General features: G+C 38.5%; 1 protein-coding gene across 1 annotated transcript; it reads right to left on the minus strand.

Moving 5' to 3' along the window:
* Nucleotides 1-1,587: 1,587 nt before the first annotated feature.
* On the minus strand, nucleotides 1,588-19,965 carry c18h3orf33 (c18h3orf33 homolog (H. sapiens)). The gene is made up of 5 exons (XM_060834160.1): nucleotides 19,807-19,965; nucleotides 19,507-19,566; nucleotides 16,793-16,943; nucleotides 7,924-8,084; nucleotides 1,588-4,628 (listed from the first exon to the last, which is right to left on the minus strand). Exons 1-5 carry the CDS (start codon nucleotides 19,888-19,890, stop codon nucleotides 4,356-4,358), a joined length of 729 nt encoding a protein of 242 aa, XP_060690143.1. The 5' UTR covers nucleotides 19,891-19,965; the 3' UTR covers nucleotides 1,588-4,355.
* Between the last annotated feature and the right edge of the window lie 446 nt (nucleotides 19,966-20,411).

A 20,411-nucleotide genomic window follows, 5' to 3' on the forward strand; every position in this document is an offset into this window, starting at 1 on the left:
TGCTAGGTTTTCGGATAGGTTAAGTTATTTAGTATTCTGTTCTTCTTTATTTACAAGATTACAGAATGAAACATTAACAAAGTGTTTTGCTTAAAACTAACTAAAACTTTACCGGCTGCATCATTCCTAGAACATCCATGTTACACCTACTTAAAACAACTAGCAAAGTTTGGGTCTGGGCTACCTTCTTGAAATGTTTTGAGGGTGTCTGGTGTGGTCCATAACACAAATAGCGTAATCAGGGGTTATGGCAATGTGGAGGAGGGCGCAGGCAGGATAGTAGAAAAGCCGACAATTATGTGAGTCTTGATTTATTAAAAGGGTCAGGCCCAATGGGTTGAATGGTATACTCATTCTCCCATTGTTTTTATGATCTTTTGGCACAGTCGTTGTTCCTCCCAAGCATGATACTATGATCTCAAACACAGTGCAGAATAGGTACATGTCAAAATGTGATTAAAGCTATCAAAATTTTGCCATTGTAATATTGTACTTTCTGTACAATCTTTAGCGTTCCTATATGAACTAAGCATTGAAAAGTTGGGGATGTAAATTTTCTTCAACGTGTTCTTAGGTCTGAAATGAGTACTAAGCATAGAAATGTGTCTTCATTCAAGAATGGCCATAAAGTCAAATATTTAGCCATTTGACTAATGGATAGGTCTTGAAGAGGTGGAGGGTCAATTATTGGGTGTTCTATAGAAGCATTATATTGGACTCAATGTTAACCTTGATGCTTTAGAGAGTCAGATTCTAATTTTGCATTGGTTTCTGGTCAAGAAGGAATTGAACAAAGTGAGAGTCATACCTGGCTTGAAACTTTAACTCTGTCTCTCTCTTCGTGCATGCTACCAAACCTGTTGAGTTTCTCCAGCAGTGTGTTTCAGATTTTCAGCATCTAAAGTATTTTGCCCTTCTTCAAAGCTACAGTTCAAATTAGCTCCAAATAGTGAACTACACTCAAAAATAGGAATATGCATTAGAAGCCAAGTTGACAAGAACAAACAATTATATTAGATTAGATTCCCTACATTGTGGAAACAGGCCGTTGGGCCCAACCAGTCCATACCGACCCTCTGAAGAATAACCCACCCAGACCCATTTTCTCTCTGACTAATGCACCTAACACTATTAGCAATTTAACATGGCCAATTCATCTGACTTGTACATGTTTGGACTGTGGGAGGAAACCAGAGCACCCGGAGGAAATCCACACAGACACGGGGAGAATGTGTCGCTAGAATCGAACTTGGGACCCTGGTGCTGTGAGGCAGCAGTGCTAACCACTGAGCCACCAAAATTGTGGCAAAAGGTAACGTACATATTTTGGTTGGGTGGGCTAGTTGGTGTCCTTTCTCAATTTTTGAGGCTGTATCCCATGGTGGATAAAGGTATTTCAATTCTTTGCACTAACATAACAAAGAAACCTGTAATGTTGTATTGCAAATAGTTTAAGAAGAATCACCCCTCCATAAGCTGGAAGGCCTCATTCTGTTTTTTTTAAACCCTTTAAGTCATTTGTAGAAAGATACAAAAAAAAAACTTCACAACATATTAGCACTGTTTATTGATTTCAAAAAATACAGGCTTTCTTTTACAATGCACACAGACATTTATGAGAATGAACAATTACAAAAAAACATTAAGTGTATCTTGTATGTTACATTGCAGTCTTTAAAATTAAAATTAAAAGATGAATCACTCCAAGGAAGGCTCATGTTGAATAACTTTACTCGTTTCCAGTCCTAATTAGAAACACCGATGTTGGAGCTACTCTAGTAGATGAAACTCACTTTAACATTAGTCAATTGAATCCTCTGAACTAGACACATTTATTACTGTGTGTCGCATTCATCTTTTTAAAAGTGAACCACTCAATACAACCCTATTTCACAGCAAAACATGTACAGATGGACACTCCCAATACATGGTCACTAACAGTATCAGATAACTTGCACTTTGCTATGTAGTTACCCTCTAGAAATAGAGGGCATAGTCTGTGAATTTGGGCAAGACTGTTCAGCAGACATTTTAGAAAGCACTTCTACACACAAGGAGGGTGATAGAGGTTTGGGATTCTTTTCCACAAATGGCAGCTGATGCTAGATTAGTTCTTAGTTTAAAATCGGAGACAGATTTATTTTTATTAAACTAAAAGTATTAAGGGATATGGGCCAAAGGTGGGTATTAGAACACAGGTCAGCCACAATCTCATTAAATGGCAGAATACCCTTGAGGGGCCAAATGGCCTCCCCGCTGTTCCTATGTTAATATTTTCCCTTGAAACTGCAAGTATTTGGATAATATAGACAATGGGCAACTTCAACACACCAAGCCCATTTTCAACATTAAACACTGAGCACATAGGGTAATTACAAGGCAGCAGGTTAGAAAAATAATTATCTGTGCAATGCACAGCGTCTGGAAAACTCTTATTTGCACAGCTTTACCATAAAGATAGAATCAACAAAGAAATCAACTGAAGTAAACAGATCTCCTTTACATTAAAAATACGATGGACAGCAAGGTATGACGGCAAGTTAAAACTGGAGGCCTGACATTGGGATTGAAGGAAGCAAAGTTGATGTCGGGATTTTTGAGGGGTTTTTTGGGGCACGGGAATGTAATGAATAGGAAGGGAATTGGAGAGAATTGTTTCACTCTTTCCTGCATCCTCAAGTTTGTCTCTGTGTCTGCTTTTGAATGGCCTCCTGGTTCTTGGAACTTCTTGCACATACTGTGGTTTCACTGGCCCACAGTTTACAGATGGCAAAACCAATATTTGTAGATGTCACCTGATCTGATAGGATAGTAAATGATCGGACTCCACGTGATCAAATTTCCAAGTTTAGTTCAAACCAGGAGTTGGCAACCTGACTCCACCAGCATAGCAGCTACTGACATATCAACAACCTACCAACCTACTGTGCTCACTCCTTAACACTTCAAACATAACTAGCTGCAGCACAGAGAGACAGGTAGTCTCAAAGAAGAATCTGCAGTATATACATCCTCGTGTACATTGTGCTGGAAATTGCCATGCATTCCATTCCTCTATTAGCCTCCTTGCCCTATCCAGGTTGCCACTGCAATCGATACAAAAATCATGCTATTGCTCTCAAAGGGAAAGAATTTAGGGATGGCAATGAATTAAGAATTCAAGACAGAAAATGAACTGAAACATATCCTGCAGGCAGGCCTTTAGCATTAAGCACAATCTCAATCGGGGTGGGGAAAAAATACTGTTGGAGATACACCGCCAATCCTAGAATAATTAGCTCATCTGTACTGACAGCTTCAAACTACACAGGTCTGCAATTAAAGCACACCCAATGCATATCCTTTAGGTACCTCTAATTTAGGAGTTAATTGTATGAGAAATTGATTGAATATTCAAGTATTTTGAGAAATACAGTGTCATTCATGAATTTTTGGACTTCTTTTTGTCTCTTGCTTGTTTTCCAATGCATCTGTTGCTCTATAATTGAAGATTACAAAATTTTCAGGTGCTGTCAAAATGGAGAGAGCTAACACTCCATTCTACAGCGTGAAAGGAATGCATACCAAGGCAGGTTTTAGTAACAGGAGACAACTTCAATCATTTGTTGATGAAATCCGTCTTTCACATACTAGCATGCAGTTCTGGTCACTTAAGAGGTCTGCAATCTAAACACCTGTTACATTTCAAACCATTCTCAGCAAAAGCAGAGTGTAGCAAACTTATTTCTCAAATCTACTTAACAACAGTAGCAGGAAAGTAAAGGAGAAAATATGCTGAATGCGTGATATGTTTATATTTATAAAGGCAAGTCTTAGGACAGATGGAAAACTTTTGGAGGGGATTCAGCATTTCAGACTATGTACTATATGCAAATATTAAGATGAAATTCAGTTTTTAGGTATCTATCTCTCTCAATAATTGTTCTTTTGTGTGTCCTTTTACCTGTGTCTTACTAGGTTTAATTAAAGGTCACAAGCTGGAAGGCACAAGTAAACTATTTAGCTCCACTGATTCCTTTATTAGATAATACAAAGCTTGGCTCCAGTACCCAAGTTGTCTTGCTGCAGTAGATTATTATTCTATCAGTCAAAGAAAAGCACTAACGTGAAAAGAGCAAAGCTAATGTACAGACTAAATTTACTTATTATAAAACAATGCATGTTTAAGAATCTGGAATAAAGAAGTCAATTTTTGAATGAACCAGCAAGTTGAGACAACATTTTGCATTGTAAAATGAGTCTCTCTCTCTTAAACAAAGATAACATACCTTATATCTGTAACACTTAAGGATGACAAAGTAGTTGTATTTATTGTAGAAATTTAACTTTACAAGCTTCTGCTACAACTGAATAAATTATTTTTTTCTGAAAGAACTGACCCAGGATTTAAGATTATCTAGATTAAGCAGATTCTTGGACTTCTGTAGATTATTTGAGATTGTTTCTAACATAGTGGCTTCTTTCCAGATGCCTTTACCTTTTCTTAGGGCTTTTAGTTCTGCTTTAAGCAACTTTGACTGTAATCTCCAGTACAGTTTAGGATTTGATTGTAGGCCCTCAATGTTAACTGCTCGTCCAAGGCCTCTCCTTAAAATCTCTTCATTCAGAGAGACTGAAAAAAATATACTCTAAAAGTAAAGAAAGTGCAATTAAATTCTATTTAAACTAACAGTTATAAAGTTTGAAATGGCATGTTACATTATCAATACTTCCAATTTGCCTTCACAGTAGTGATCATGTGTAACCTTAATGCGAAGAAGAAACATGAAAACCAAATTCTCCCCTGAATTCGGCAAAGAGAATTTTAATGTTTGTTCAAGCGAATGAGGGCACTGCTGCTTCAGCCAGGTATTATTGCCCTTCACCAATTGCCCTGGAGATGGCAGTGGTGTGTTTCCTTCTTGAACCATTGCAGTCCTGTGGTGTAAGAACCTAAACAGCTGTTAGGGAGTCCAGGATTTTAATTCAGTAATGAGGAGGAAATGGCATTATAGTTTCACATAAGGGTATGAGACATGAAAGTGAACTTGCAGGTGATAGTGTTCTGAAACATCTGTTTCCCTCTTTTGGGTGAGCTTGTGGCTTTGGAGGGAGCTTTGGAGGTCACTGATCTTCTTCCGACATTGCTATACATTCGGCCAGACAGCTGAAACTGCACTGACCTGGGTGGAATCCTCAGACCAGGTTGGCATAGTATGATATCGTGGCCTCCTCTGCTGCTGCTGAACAAAGATAAAGTCCCTACCAGCAGGACCTTCTAGTGCCTGCGTGCAAACAAGATGCCAATTTTCCTTCACCAGCCATGTCTGCAGCAAATGTTCATAGAAGCTCCGAACTAACACCACTTGAACAATGGCTTTTTAAATATGGCGTGGCACCAGGATTGCCATTTAATCCCATAACATCTTGGCTGTGACAAGTTGCTCCAACAATAGTGTGTGGCCAAATAAGCTAGAATCAGATGACAGGAGTACCATAGAGAGCTAAATGAAGAGAATTTGGTAATAAATGACAAAAAGACTCACTAGGCCTTGTGGCAAATAAAACCTTCCAAAAAAGCTTTTGCAATTAGCCAAATCTAAGATTTACTTACAAAACTGTGCGATAGTAATAAAAATGTGTCTATGAAGGCTATTTGTATTGTGTCTCACTCAAACAATTCAAATCATCACATGCCACTTTAAGACATGGAACATTTGGCATCTCTGTTACAGTGTATTGCCCAAACTCTTTAAAATTAGTTCCCACAATTAAATCTAGTAGGAACCATATAATACCATGACATGTGAATATATTTTGCTACAAAAAACTCTTAAATAATGAAAAGTGATTAAAAAAAAGATAGTTACAAGAAATAAATTTAAGTAGAAGGAAGCAGAGGCTAGCAGTTACGGGGAATTAAGGCAAAATGCATGAGGAGGTATACGGAAATTCATTAAGAATTGAGTCAGGTGTCCCGAAAGCATGCTGACATTATAGATGGTTACGTTATATTTTAAAAAAAACACATGGCAAAATGAAATATCTGGGAGAGATGCAGCTGCAGAAGTAAACTTGTTAGCAGAATTCAAACAATTAATCTTGCTTAAAAGGGAGCCTATCCTTTGCAGTTTCTAAATCTAGCAGTCTGTTAGAACAAAATATTATAATAAAGGAAAACACTCAAAAAAGTAAATTTGGAAGTATTTATATTAACTGGAAAAGTATCAAAATGAAAAAGGAGTCAGGGATTGATGCTGAAATGATTCTTTAACTACTGTTATGAAATAAATGTTGACCCCGTCCCCTACCTCTGATTACTAAAACAGAAACATCCAGAGAGGCTCGCCTCGTCTCATAATCTATGAAAGTATGAAAAATGTTATAACCTACCTTGTACCGTTTCCCCCCTCCCCAAAACAAAACTGTTAAAAAGGAGTGGTTAACTGAAATGAAATCCTTTCTCTCACTCTATAATCAAGTTAAAATGTATTTATCTAACTCCAACAGTGAGAAAATTAACAGAACCACTAACAAACTGAAGAATTCCCCTGTGATTACCCTATTCCTTAATAAAACAAAATCCTAATGGTATACTGATTCAATAAATACAAGTCCCACTTATATACTGTAAGAAAACAATAGAATTTAGTCTCTCGAAATTACAGCTCTAATTCAGCTTCTGAAATGCTCCTCGCCTTCTCCACTGATCATCTTTCAGGAACGTCTCTCTCCATTCAATTCTCGTGTCAGTTTTTCTGTCAAATGTTCTTTCTATGAATTCTGCTGTCAGGAGTATTAGCTAAGAGTACTGTTGCATCTTTATTAATTAGATGATGCTTTCTTTGAGAGATCCAAAAGTTTTAACCCTTCTTCAGAGGCAGTTGGCTCTCTCCAATTTTCCAAGTGCCCTCATCTTTTATACCCTTGATGACCTATTGATTTCTTTACAATCAATTAGACTGGTTCAAGGTAGTCAAAACCATCAGACTTAAATTTAATTGGTCTTTAATATTTAAGGGCTTGATTTAAATTGATTGGCTAAATTCAAAAAGGAATTGCTAATTGGTAAAAATGCTGCTTGACTGTTCAATATAAAATGTATCAATTTGGGCATTGTCTGTGCACCTGCATTTTAAACTGCTGTACAGACATCCATTTTAACTTTAAGCACTGAAAGAAAAACACCATCTTTTAAAAGGGACCATATAATGCTTTCCCCTATTTTACAATTTTACACACACCAACTTCATAACACTATCAACAGAAAATGCTAGAATTACTGAGGTCAAACATTAAGCAGCTAATGTTTTAGGTCGGACTCTTCATCAAAATTGGAAAATGCTACAGGACATAACAGGTTTTAACAAAAAGGAACATCTAATGCAAGATGGAAGAGAGGTAAGATTAAATGGTAAAAGGAATATTTTGCTGCTCACAATGTAATCCCCTTCACTTTGCAACTGTTTCAACTCTGCATCACTGTTTAAATTATTTTAAATGTTGCAATTTTAAATTAAAATTCATGGGATTAATTGATTTTATTAAAAATGTAAATTTTCTTGATATTGTATTGATGTTAGGTAATTTTGCTTACTAGACAAGTTTTGTTGGACACAAAATTCCTTTGAATTAGCCATAATGGATTGTAATAAGCAATATTCATGCAAATCAAATTCATTAATTTAAGCCTTTGAAAAGTCACTTATATGACTATTTCATTTAATATTTTAGTTCTATAGCATTATAGAAGATCAGATTCTTAGTATCAAAAGGAAAAATAACTACATGTTTGCCTAGTATGATGTCATTTTCTTGAACAATTCTCAGAGCTCAAGCTAACCCACAGCAAAAGTTTGTTTGTTTTGGTCTTCTAAACATAATGTAACAATACCATGAGTTGAATCAGAAATATAAACTTATCCATCTGAAACATAGACTTACCTTGTTTAATCTTACAATAGAATCAATAGAAGAATTCTCCCGCCTTAGAGGTTGGAACCAAATAATGTGAGAAGGTTTGATTTGCTCTTTTAACCACGCTTTGCCTTCATCAGTCATTTGCAAGCCAGCCAATCGAACCATCAGCAGACCATTTGACTGCCCTGAGGAAAACATATGTATTTATGAGAAAATAATTTTGAGATAAAATGCACTTCATATACAATTAAAATAACTTGTATCCCTTTAAAAGATTTTGGGTTTTACTCTATTTTGTACGCTCACAAATAACAACCTTTTTGAGAGCATCCAAGTCCAAGAATTAAGGAGAATATTCTGTGTTTTGTGGAGTATCTGAGACTTGAACAGATATTACAGGGCTCAATCACCTTAGATCAACCCTTTCCCCCTTATTATTTGAATGGGGAATTTACAGGAAGACATACTGAAAGTTGACATGAAGAGGTAGTCTCGGGTCAACTCGCTCTTTTTCAGTTATGTATCTAGCCTATCAGCTAGAGCTTGAATTAATGGATCCTGAGCTGTTAGTTGCTAATTAATAATGTAAATAGACTGATACTCAAATTATAGCAAAACACCATGCCAGCAAGTGTATAAGTGGAAGAAATAAAGCCATAGAAGAAAATGAGGACTGCAGATGCTGAAAACATGTTGCTGGAAAAGTGCAGCAGGTCAGGCAGCATCCAAGGAGCAGGAGAGTCGATGTTTCGGGCATGAGCCCTTCTTCAGGAAAGAGGAAAATGTGTCCAGCAGGCTAAGATAAAAGGTAGGGAGGAGGGACTTGGGGGAGGGGTGTTGGAAATGCAATAGGTGGAAGGAGGTCAAGATGAGGGTGATAGGCCGGAGTGGGAATGGGGGCAGAGAGGTCAGGAAGAAGATTGCAGGTTAGGAAGGCAGTGCTGAGTTCGAGGGATTTGACTCGCCACCAGGACAGAACCCCACTGGTCCTCACCTACCACCCCACCAACCTCCATATACATCGTATCATCTGTCGTCATTTCTGCCACCCCCAAACAGACCCCACCACCAGAGATCTATTTCCCTCCCCTCCCGTATCAACATTCCGAAAAGTCCACTCCCTCCATGACTCCCTCGTCAGGTCCACACCCCCCACCAACCCAACCTCCACTCCCGGCACCTTACCCTGCAACCACAAGAAATGCAAAACATGCACCCACACCACCCCCCCTTACTTCTCTCCAAGGCCCCAAGGGATCCTTCCATATCCACCACAAATTCACCTGCACCTCCACACACATCATTTACTGCATTCGCTGCACCCGATGTGGCCTCCTCCATATTGGGGAGGCAGGCCGCCTAATTGCGGAACGTTTCAGAGAACACCTCTGGGACACCCGGACCAACCAACCCATGGCTCAACACTTCAACTCCCCTTCCCACTCCACCAAGGACATGCAGGTCCTTGACTCCTCTATCGCCAGACCATTGCAACACGATGGCTGGAGGAAGAGTGCCTCATCTTTTGTCTAGGAACCCTCCAACCACAAGGGATGAACTCAGATTTCTCCAGTTTCCTCATTTCCCCTCCCCCCACCTTGTCTCAGTCAAATCCCTCGAACTCAACACCGCCTTCCTAACCTGCTATCTTCTTCCTGACCTCTCCACCCCCGCTCCCACTCCAGCCTATCACCTCACCTTGACCTCCTTCCACCTATCACATTTCCAACGTTCCTCCCTCAAGTCCCTCCTCCCTACCTTTTTATCTTAGCCTGTTGGACACACTTTCCTCATTCCTGAAGAAGGGCTCATGCCCGAAACATTGGTTGTCCTGCTCCTTGGATGCTGCCTGACCTGCTGCGCTTTTCCAGCAACACATTTTCAGAAGAAATAAAGCCAGTCAAGTTAAAGCCTATAACAATTCATTTTTCATTGATATCGTAAAGAGCTATGGCCAAAATAGATACTATTTGGGCACTGTTCAACACATAGACAATCAGTGTAAGCATAGGATGTCTACCTGAAAGAATTATTTGGATAATATATGGATAGTAAATGTACTGACCTGTATATACGAATGATTATCTCTATATGCAAAGAAATGGAATGTTTATGTATGTATGGCATGACCAATTGTACAGATCATCAAAATATTTTATGATGAAAGTATATTTTTGAAATAAAAAGTGATTTGGAGATGCTGGTATTGGACTGTGGTGTACAAAGTTAAAAATCACACAATACCAGGTTATAGTCCAACAGGTTTATTTGAAAGCACTAGCTTTCGGAGTACTGCTCCTACCACCTGATGAAGGAACAGCGCTACAAAAGCTAGTGCTTCCAAATAAACCTGCTTGGACTATAACTTGGCTTTGTATCATTTTTAACTTTGCTGCAAGAACAGCATCTTGGTGAAGGAAGCATCAAGCTAATAGACTCTGGGACATCAGCTTTGAAACTCCTATTGGAAATGCAAAGCAAAAGCTGAGAAAAACAATACATCAGTATAAAGTATAGAACTGAGTTTGATAATCCAGTTAGCACACTTTTATTAATCAGCACCTATGGGATCAGGGGTGTATTGGTTGATTAACTATTCGGGTTGATCAAGCGATCCATATAATCAATGTAAAACCATACACTAAGTAACAGAAATATAATGCAGGGGGTATACACAGCACTGTTATACTTAATTACAGCATAAATCACTTAAATAATAATGCAACTTTGCCATAAGTAAAAATTACCAGGAGAGTTGTCTCTCTTGCACCTTCAACTGACTACTCAGATATCGCTTCCAGTAAGCTTGCAGAATTTCAGGCTTATAGTTTTTGCCAGTTTATCTGGACTATCAGTTCATAAGGTGCCGACTAAAACAAAAGATTGCTGTAGTAGGTCTTCACAAAGTTGCCCGTCTTCAGATCATTTTGCCTTAAAGTCACTGAGATGTTTGCATTTTTTTGATTTACATCACCATTTACATTTGTAAGCCATTTTTGTGCACTATTGTCATAGGTCATGCTAATGGTTAACATTGATATGACGTGACGACATGATCAGGTTTCCTGATGAAGGGCTTATGCCAGAAATGTCGATTCTCCTCGGGTGCTGCCTGACCTGCTGTGCTTTTCCAGCACCACATTCTTGACATTGATCTGACATGATCCAACATCAGATCATGTAACCATATAGAATACCGTTTGCAGTTTTAGTCACTTTATTTAAGGAAGGATGTAAATGCATTTGAGGCAGTTCAGAGAATGTTTGAGTGTTAACCAGAATGAGCAGGCTGTCTTATGAGTAAAAGGTTGGACAGACAGGGCTTATTCCCCTGGTGTTTAGAAGAATGAAGGGTGACTTCACTGAAGTATAAAAACGTCCTGACTGGTCTTGACAAGGACATGACAGGTGGCATGGTGGCTCAGTGGTTAGCACTGCTGCTTCACAGCATGAGGAACACAGGTTTGATTCCACTATCAGGTAACTGTGTATGTGCAGTTTGTATATTCTCCCCATGTCTGCGTGGATTTCTGCCAGGTGCTCTGGTTTCCTCCCACAGTCCAGAGATGTGCACTTAGATGGATTGGATGTGCTAAATTACACATTGTGTTCAGGGATGTTTGTAGGTTAGGTGCATTAACCGTGGGAAATGCAGGGTTACAGGTTTAGGGTTGGGCGATTGGTCTGTCTGGGATGCTTTTTGGAGGGTCAGTATGGATGTGTTGGGCAGAATGGTCTGTTCCCACACTGTACAGATTCTATTCTAATGTACGGGTGAGTCCGGGACTAGTGGACATTGTTTTAGGACAGAGAGGAGGTTTTTCCCTCTCAGCTGCTACGCAAATTCAGAACTCTCTGCCTCAGCCTGAATATTTTGAAGATGGACGCAGATCGATTCAATTAACTAACAAAAATCAAAGTGGGACAGAATATGGAATTTGAAACACAAACAGATCAGTGATGATCTAAATGAATGGTGCAGCGAATGCAGTTGGGTGGAAAGTGAATAGCCTGCTTCTACTCCAAATCTTACATTTTTATGATCTGTTTGGAGCTTTTTTGAACCAACTCAAGATAAAATGGTGTATTATCATACAATCACTCAAGCACAAATCAGAAATATCCAGCAGATGGTGCTAATGAATCTGGTGCTGCTAAGAAAGCAGCTTAAAAAGTAATTCATCCAGTTTCACTGGGTGTTAAAATGTTTTAAGGTTGCTGAACAAGCAGTCGATATTGCTTGAGTTACCTCCTGTGACAATGAGAACAATCTGTAGTACCAGTGACAAAAAAGGTGTTACCACTTTGAGAACTTTGATCTAAAGTGTGAACAGGATAAGTTAGTCCAGAAGCAGCTCAATTCAAAAGATGGAAAAGACTCATGATTGTTTGGATGGAATACCAAAACTACCGTCTTAGTTAGATGGTCATCCAAGTAAAAACAAATAGCATATATAAAGACTTATAGAAGGAGCAGGGTGAGTATGCTCAGTCAAATAGTTTTAAACATTAGTTGTGGATGATTTGACCATTTTAAGAGACATTGTTATCTGCACATTTAAAAATGAGCAGTGAACCAGTATTAATGCAGAAGCAGTTGATGAATCCCATCTATCTGAAGGCAGTCATTGAAGAAGATGGGTATTCACTAAAACAAATATGTTGATGAGGCTGGGCTCTAATAGAAGGAACAGAGATTGTAAATTTCCACGAAGGAGAAGACAGCACCAGCATTTAAATGCACCAAAGATTACTTGACGGTTTTGCCTGATGGAAACACAGAAACATTTTACATTTATTCTCTTAGTGGTATACCAATCCAAAATACCATGGGTATTGAGGGGTTATTCCAAGAAATATACATGTATAATATTCTGAAAATATGAACATGATTTTCCTAAGAGAAAGTGAGGACTGCAGATGGTGGAGATCAGAGTCGAGAGTAGGGTGCTGGAAAAGCACAACAGGTCAGGCAGCATTGGAGGAGCAGGAGAATCGACGTTTTGGCCTTGAGTTCTTCATCAGGAATAAGGCTTATGGGCCAGGAAGCTGAGAGATAAATGTGAGGGGGCTGGGATTGAGAGGAAGGTAGCTGAGAATGCAATAGGTAGATGAAGGTGGGGGAGAAGGTGATAGGTCGCAGAGGATGGAGGAGCGGATAGATGTGAAAGGTGATGGACAGGTCAAGAGGGCATTGCCGAGTTGGAGGCTTGTGACTGGGATAATGTGGGGGAAGGGTTGCAGGGTCATCAGTGCAAAAGACAAGGCTGAAACAGTTGAAACCATCTTCAGCCAGAAATGTCAATAGATAATATATGCTAGTGTTTGACATACCCGGCATCACAGGTGTCAATCTTCAACCAATGCAAGTCACTCCATGTGATAACAAAATGATTGATATTGCAAAGTTCTATGGGTCCAGACAATATTCTGGCAGTAGTACTGAAGACCTGTGCTCCAAAACCAAGTTGCCCATAGCCAAACTGTTTCAGTACGACTCCAACACTGGCATCTATCCAACAATGTGAAAAGCTACCCAGGTATATGACATGCAAAAACCAAGGCAAATCCAACCTAACCAATCATTTTACTTTCAATCATCAGTAAAGTTGTGAAAAGTGTCACTGAAGTTCTATCAAGTGACATTTGAAAAGGATACCTTGCTCACTGACACTGCGTTTGGGTTCCCCCAGGTCAGTTGGCTCTGATCTCAATATAGTCTTGGTCCAAACAGTCAAAAGAGCAAAATTCAAATGGTGAGCTGAAAGTGACTGTCATTGATATCAAAGTAGCATTTAACAGAGTACAGTATTGAAGAACCCTAGCAAAACTGGAGTCATTGGGAATCAGAAGGAAAACTCTCTGCTGGCTGGAGTCCTGCCCAATAAAAATGAAGCTGGTAGTGTTTTTTGGGATATCAATCATCTTAGTCCCAGGACATCTCTGCAGGAGTTCCTCATTATTGTGCCCTAGCCTGATCATATTCAGCTGCTTTAACAATGACCACTTCTCCATCATAATGTCAGAAGTGGTCATATTTCCTAATGATTGCAAATATTTATCATCATTTGTGACCCCTTAGATGATATATCTAAACGCAACATCTGAACAACATTCAGGCCTAGGAATAAAAGCAAATTACTGCGGATGCTGGAATCTGAAACCAAAAGATAAAATGCTGGAAAATCTGAGCAGGTCTGGCATCATCTGTAAGGAGAGAAAAGAGCTGACATTTAGAGTCTAACTGACCCTTTGTCAAAGTTGACTAAGGGTCAGTTAGACTCAAAACGTCAGCTCTTTTCTCTCCTTACAGATGCTGCCAGACCTGCTCAGATTTTCCAGCATTTTCTCTTTTGGTTTCAGGCTTAGGAAGATGAGTGGCAAATGGCACACTACATGAAGGGCTTTTGCCCGAAATGTCGATTTTGCTGCTTGTTGGATGCTGCCTGAACTGCTGTGCTCTTCCAGCACCACTGATCCAGACACTACATAAGTGCCAGGCAATGATCATCATTAATAAGAGAGAATCTAACCATCGTCCCTTAGGGCACAACAGCATTACCATTGCTGAAGCCGCCACTATTAAGATCCTGTGAGTTCAACTGACTAGAAACCAAACTGGACCAGCTATATAAAAAAAACTTTTGCTGCCAAAGCAAATCAGAGACTAGAAATTCTGCAATAAGTAAACCACCTTCTGACACTCCAATGCTTGTCCGCCATCTGGAAGGTATAATTCAAGAGTGTGATGGAAGATTCCTTTCTTCCTTGAGGAGGACATCTCAACACTGAAGAAGTTTGACACCATCCAGGTACAGATGCTGTTTGACTGGCATCCAGTATCTTCAACACTGATGCACAGCGGTTGTCATGTATACACTGACAAAACGTAATGAAATAATTCACTAAGGCTCCTTTTAAAACATCTTCCAGACCCATGACCTCTATCAGCTCGAACAGATGCATAGGAATACCACCTGCAAGTTCCTTTCCAAGTAACACATCATTCTGACTTGGAATTATACTACCAGTCCTTCACTGTCACTGGATCAAAATCCTAAACTTCCTAATAGCATCATGAGTTCTTCTATACACAAGAACAGTCATGTCTCTAGAGGGCAGTTCAATATTGCCTTCTCTGGAAAAATTAAAGCAATAAATGCTGACCTGGCCAGAGATATGTCTAAATCCCATAAGCAAAGTTTAAAAAAATGCAGGAAAATGCTGGTAATACACAGATTAGATAGGAGCTAATAAAACGACAGCTCATGGATCTTAATGATCTTCTACTAGTACCAACATGGCCTTAACAATATTTGATTGACATCCTACATAAGAAAACAGATAGGTATGATCAACATTAGAAACAAAAGAAAAAAAAATGATGACAACAACCTGTGGAGCAAATGTTAAAATTTCCAGTCATTGAAACTCATTCCAAAACCACTTTTGACAAGGGACAATTTCTTAGAAACAATGGCCACTTTACATGCATCACATAGAACTAAATAAAATATATTATTGTTCTTATTTCAAGTTAATTTATAACTAAAATATCCAGTCATATATTTAAAAGCACCAGATAAAGGAAATGTTTACATAAAACAAAATATCATCTCTCATAAGATTCCTGTAGTGGCTTACTGATCATAGGTTCTAATGAATTTAACCATATGAAAACACCAGAATATCTCCAAGAGCTTCACTTCAATGAATTACTCCTTTCAAAACCAATTATTTTTGTCATGTAGGCAAATTGATCAGCCAATACTATGTAGCTAGAGTAGGAAAACAGCAAGTTACATAACTCATGTTTTTGCATTGATTTGGGACTAAGCAATCCAGAGGAACAAATCTCAGATGCTGTTTTAGAAGTCACCATGCCAACACCAGAGAGACTGAATACAGCAAGTATGCATACTCATCATTTATTTCACATTAAATATTATATTGAAGTGTAACAGAAGTAAAGCTACACAAAACAAATGATTAAGCAAATGGTCAAATACATAGAAAGCATTCGCTATATACATCCAAAAAAAAACTAGTAAATTGTATATCTTTTCATAAATATATATACAAGAACACAACAGTTTTGGAGGCTTATGCTATTAACTGCTCAGAAATGGTAATAACGTTGCATTGGGTAGTATCCAGAAAGCCTCTTCTGAACCAGTTGTGGACTATAAACTTTAAATTTTAACACAAAAACTTAGAATTATATAAACAATTAACTAAAGTGTCAACCACAGAACATTACGGCAAATACTTAAAAACAAGATATTATATACGTACTGCATGATCCCAGCAGGAGGTCCAAGAGCTCCATTTGAAAATCTATGGCTTAAAAATGACAAAATACTGTGCTGGCATTGTAAACAGCAAGACATTGCCACTTGTTTTCAAGCACACAAAGCCCAATCAAAACTTGGCTAACAGAATTAAAATATTACAGTCAACTATTTCACTCAATAATGTGCCATAACTACCTTATGAGTTACTACCTTATTAAAATTCAAATAGCTCACTTAATCAAGTTGACTGTGCATTTTCTGTTAAATGCACATGGACTTTAGTGAACTTCATCAAATGAAATCATACCAAATAAATCTACATTACTTATTTGTGCAGTTTGTATTATGTTCACGTAGTTTTAACATGAGTAGAGTCAGTCACATTTGGGGGTATCACAAAGAGCATTTTAACACCAAGCTAACCTATGTTTCTAATCAATGTGTTTGGAGATGTTATTACACACCTCTGGAGCAGTAGGGATTGAACCAGGGGTAGGGATGCTATCAATGCATTATAACAGGGTCTCTGAAACTTTTAAAATTAAGTTAATTCTGCAATTTACATATATGTTATCCTTGAATACCAAGCATTAACTTACTTCTTTGTAGAAATGAAACAACTGGAAATGTAATGGGAACATGCTCTACTTCTAGTCCATATCTTGTTACATGGTGCACTCTCCCTCGAAGTTTAACATGTTTTTCAATAAAGCTATCAGGTATCTCCAGAGCACTATTAAATTTAGTAAACTGTGAAAAGGAGAAAAAAGTCACAAAGCTTTCATTATTGATCAATGTATATTATTTCATACTGAAGTAAATACTTTAGAGCACTTTTTGTATATACAATCATATTAAATTATTGAATCTAACAAACAAACCTAGTTTTATAAATTTATTAAATCACCAATTATTTTGCATCTGGCCAATCATATACGGTTTCTTATTAATAGAAGCATCAAATGAACTAGAGCTCTTCATTTTGCTGCAAAGGTTAAAAACGTTCAACTTCAATAATTAAACAGACATACAGACTTTAAACACAGAGCAGGACATTAGGCTGCAAAAGCATAGACCCCAATATTTATAATTGCTTGGTTACTTGAAGTTAAGAATGGAGATCAGAATAAAACAAAGAACGGCTGGAGATCTAAACCAAATAAAAGACAGAAATTGCTAGAGAAACTCAGCAGTGTTGGCAGCATCTGTGGAGAGAGAATAGAGTTAATGCTTCCAATCTTGTGACCTTTCTTCAGAACTTAAATGTTAAATGTGTTTTCTTTCCACAGAGGCTGCCAGGTTTGCTGAGTTTCTCCACCAATTTCTGTTTTTATTTGATACAGACTGGAACTTCTGGTTCTGTTTTTGGAAAGTCAACTAACGATCTATATTTTGGTTCCAGTTCAAATCATACAACAATCCCACATAAACTTCAATGAGACAATCTGACAAAAATTAGTGATATTTTTCACTTTCTGGCATGATATTGCTCAACTTAAATGGCTGCTTAGATGTGTTTATTTTGTATAATGAGAAGGAAGGATTCATAAACAGTTAATTTTTCCTTTTATTTTAATAAAAGCTAAATACTGCTGATGCTGGGAAACTGAAACAAATACAGTAAATACTGGAGAAACTAGCATCCGCAGGGGGAATTAACATTTAAAGCCTGATATAACTTCATCAGGATTTAAGGGTTTGAAAGAAGCCAACCTGCTCTCATACTATCATTTCTGCCCTGAGCCTTCTACAATGTTCCAACAAAGCATGACGCAAGTTTGATGAACATGTCATTTTCGGATCAAGCACTTTTTAGCTGATAGGGCTCGAATTCCACACCTTCAAAGCCTGACCACATCATACCTGTCTTCCATTTTTTTTTGCATTTCCCTCTACCCCATTACTACCTTGTTTGTGTCTCGTTTACTTTGCTCTCTGCTGAGAGAGCATTTACATTCTTCCACACCATAATTTGTACCATTTTCATATCTGTTTCTCTCTCATCCTAATTGGCCACCCAGTCTTTTGTACTGGGCCTCCATTGCATCACCTGTCCCTGGCTACTCCTCCTCCACCTCCATCAAAACTATAAAATAAGACCAACTTTCAATCCCTTTCAGCTCTGAGGAAGTGACAGCAAACTTGAAAATTATTTTATAGCAGATAAAAATTTCATGAAATTATATCTGCAGATCATGATCATCTCAGCATCCAACACAAAGTTTCAATCAGAAATTCTTAGCTTGTCTCCTGAATTCTATCCTCCAAACTTGACGTTATCTAAAATTCAACATGTGCGCATCACATCAAGTCCCACTCACCCTTCATCCCCATGCTCAGTGACCTATATTGGCTTCCAGCCAAGAATACCTTGATTTCAAAATTCTCACTTTCTTTCCAAATTAACTTAAAGCATTTGCTCTCATCTCTGTAACATCCTTTTACGTTACAATGATAAAAGATCTCTGTACTTCAATTCTGGCTTCTTGTATATAACTGATTTTAACAGCTTTACTTCATTGGCAGCTGTTTACTTGCCTAGAACAACTCTGGAATTCCCACTTGAAACATTTCTGCCTCTCTTTCCTTCAAAAGACTCCTTAAAACCAATTACTTTTGACTTCTCAGAGTCATGTAAGGAGAGGTTAGGACACTACTAATTTTTGTTTAATTACATTCCTATGAAACAATCTGGGTCAGTTGATTATATTAAAATACAAATATTTGAGCCATCTAGCAATTGAATAGTGAGAGATGTGGTGACAGTTTCACAACTCTGAACTAGGAGGCACAGGTTGAAATCTCACCTGGTCCAGAAATGTGTAATAATGCATCAGAACAGATTAATTTGAAAGTACACCATAACATAGAGAAACAGAATGAGATTATTCAACCCATCGAGTCAGCCTTCGATAGCAAGGCGTTCTAACGATTCACCACCCTCTGGCTGAAGAAAAACATCTGTAAAGCTTTACAAATCATGAATAGTGGTTTATATTCGCTGAGAGTTTTCTTTGAAAATTTGGAATGTTGTCTGTAACATTTAGATTTATTCCAGGTCAGTCTTATGACTCGTAATGTTAACTTTTCTCTTAACAAATACAAATTCCCAGATTCGTGATTGTTAACGTTTCTTAAAGGTGGATACGTATTAAATTATAGCAGTATCTACATTTTTTTCCTCGCTACAAAACCTCTCAATTTGAATGCGTTCTTCGATAAACAAAAAGTTTTATAGCGCATGAGCCAAGTTAAGAGCGCGATCGCTTGCTGGAATAAAATGCCCTATCAAACTCCAGAATCTCACACTTACTAGTTTAACGCTTCTGGCGAGCATCACAACTCCGGCCACTGCCAGGCCCGTACTAACATGCTGCGAAACAAAAAACGGAGCGGTGAGGCACTGTCAATTTTCCCCAAGTTTACAAAACATGCAGAGCGGCAAAAACCTGTCAATCCCCCCTCCGTGTTCACAAACTCCCTTTAAAGCCCACATCAGCCTACTGGCCGACTGACAGGCCCCTTTTCATAGTAGCTATTTGAGAAGCGAACTTGCCGCCTCTCGAAACGTGGCTTTCGCCATCTGAGCGCGAATACCAGAACGTCCCCATACCCGCACCGCATTAATATGTTCGTCCACAAACTCCACCAGGCGGCCGAGGTAGATTCCGAGTGCATTCCAGTCCCGGTCAGGCATCGCTCGCGCTCTGACAACACACTCCAGGTGACAGCACCAAGTGATTCCGAAATAACCGAAACTGCACGCGACCAAATCATTGGTGCGTCACTCAAAACATTCCCCGACTCGCGTGCTCATTCGCAGCCGACGCCAGAGCGTTTGTTGCAGACGTATAAACCAACCCATTGTTTATATCGTTGCCTTCCTGCAGGGGGGGATTTATTCTGAAAAAGAAGTGTTGGGCTGTGATGAAATAGTAATTTGTACATCGTGTTTATTGGTAGTTGCCAGACAGAATAATACCAAGACAAACCAGAAACATGGTTGTTACTATTTTGTAAAATAGCGATAGTTATATTTTGAAAACAAAAAATGCTGGAGATCACAGCGGGTCAGGCACCATCCATGGAAAGAAAACAACATTTCGAGTCGAGATGACTTTTCATGGTTATACATTGATCAGTTCCTGCAAGTTTCAAGTTCCATAAATCTCACAGTGAGTGGAAAGGTCAAACCAGTGCGAGATACTTTCAATGTAT

The sequence above is a fragment of the Hemiscyllium ocellatum genome, chromosome 13, assembly GCF_020745735.1.
Source record: "Hemiscyllium ocellatum isolate sHemOce1 chromosome 13, sHemOce1.pat.X.cur, whole genome shotgun sequence".
Lineage (NCBI taxonomy): Eukaryota > Metazoa > Chordata > Chondrichthyes > Orectolobiformes > Hemiscylliidae > Hemiscyllium > Hemiscyllium ocellatum.

What these genes read in the sequence shown, in the direction of transcription:
- c18h3orf33 (XM_060834160.1), bottom strand. Translation starts at nt 19,890, where the DNA reads ATGCCTGACCGGGACTGGAATGCACTCGGAATCTACCTCGGCCGCCTG. An exon ending in TCGCCAGAAGCGTTAAACTA is followed by an intron (nt 16,944 to 19,506) that starts GTAAGTGTGAGA and finishes TCCTTTTCACAG; the next exon opens with TTTACTAAATTTAATAGTGC. An exon ending in TGTTTCATTTCTACAAAGAA is followed by an intron (nt 8,085 to 16,792) that starts GTAAGTTAATGC and finishes TGTTTTCCTCAG; the next exon opens with GGCAGTCAAATGGTCTGCTG.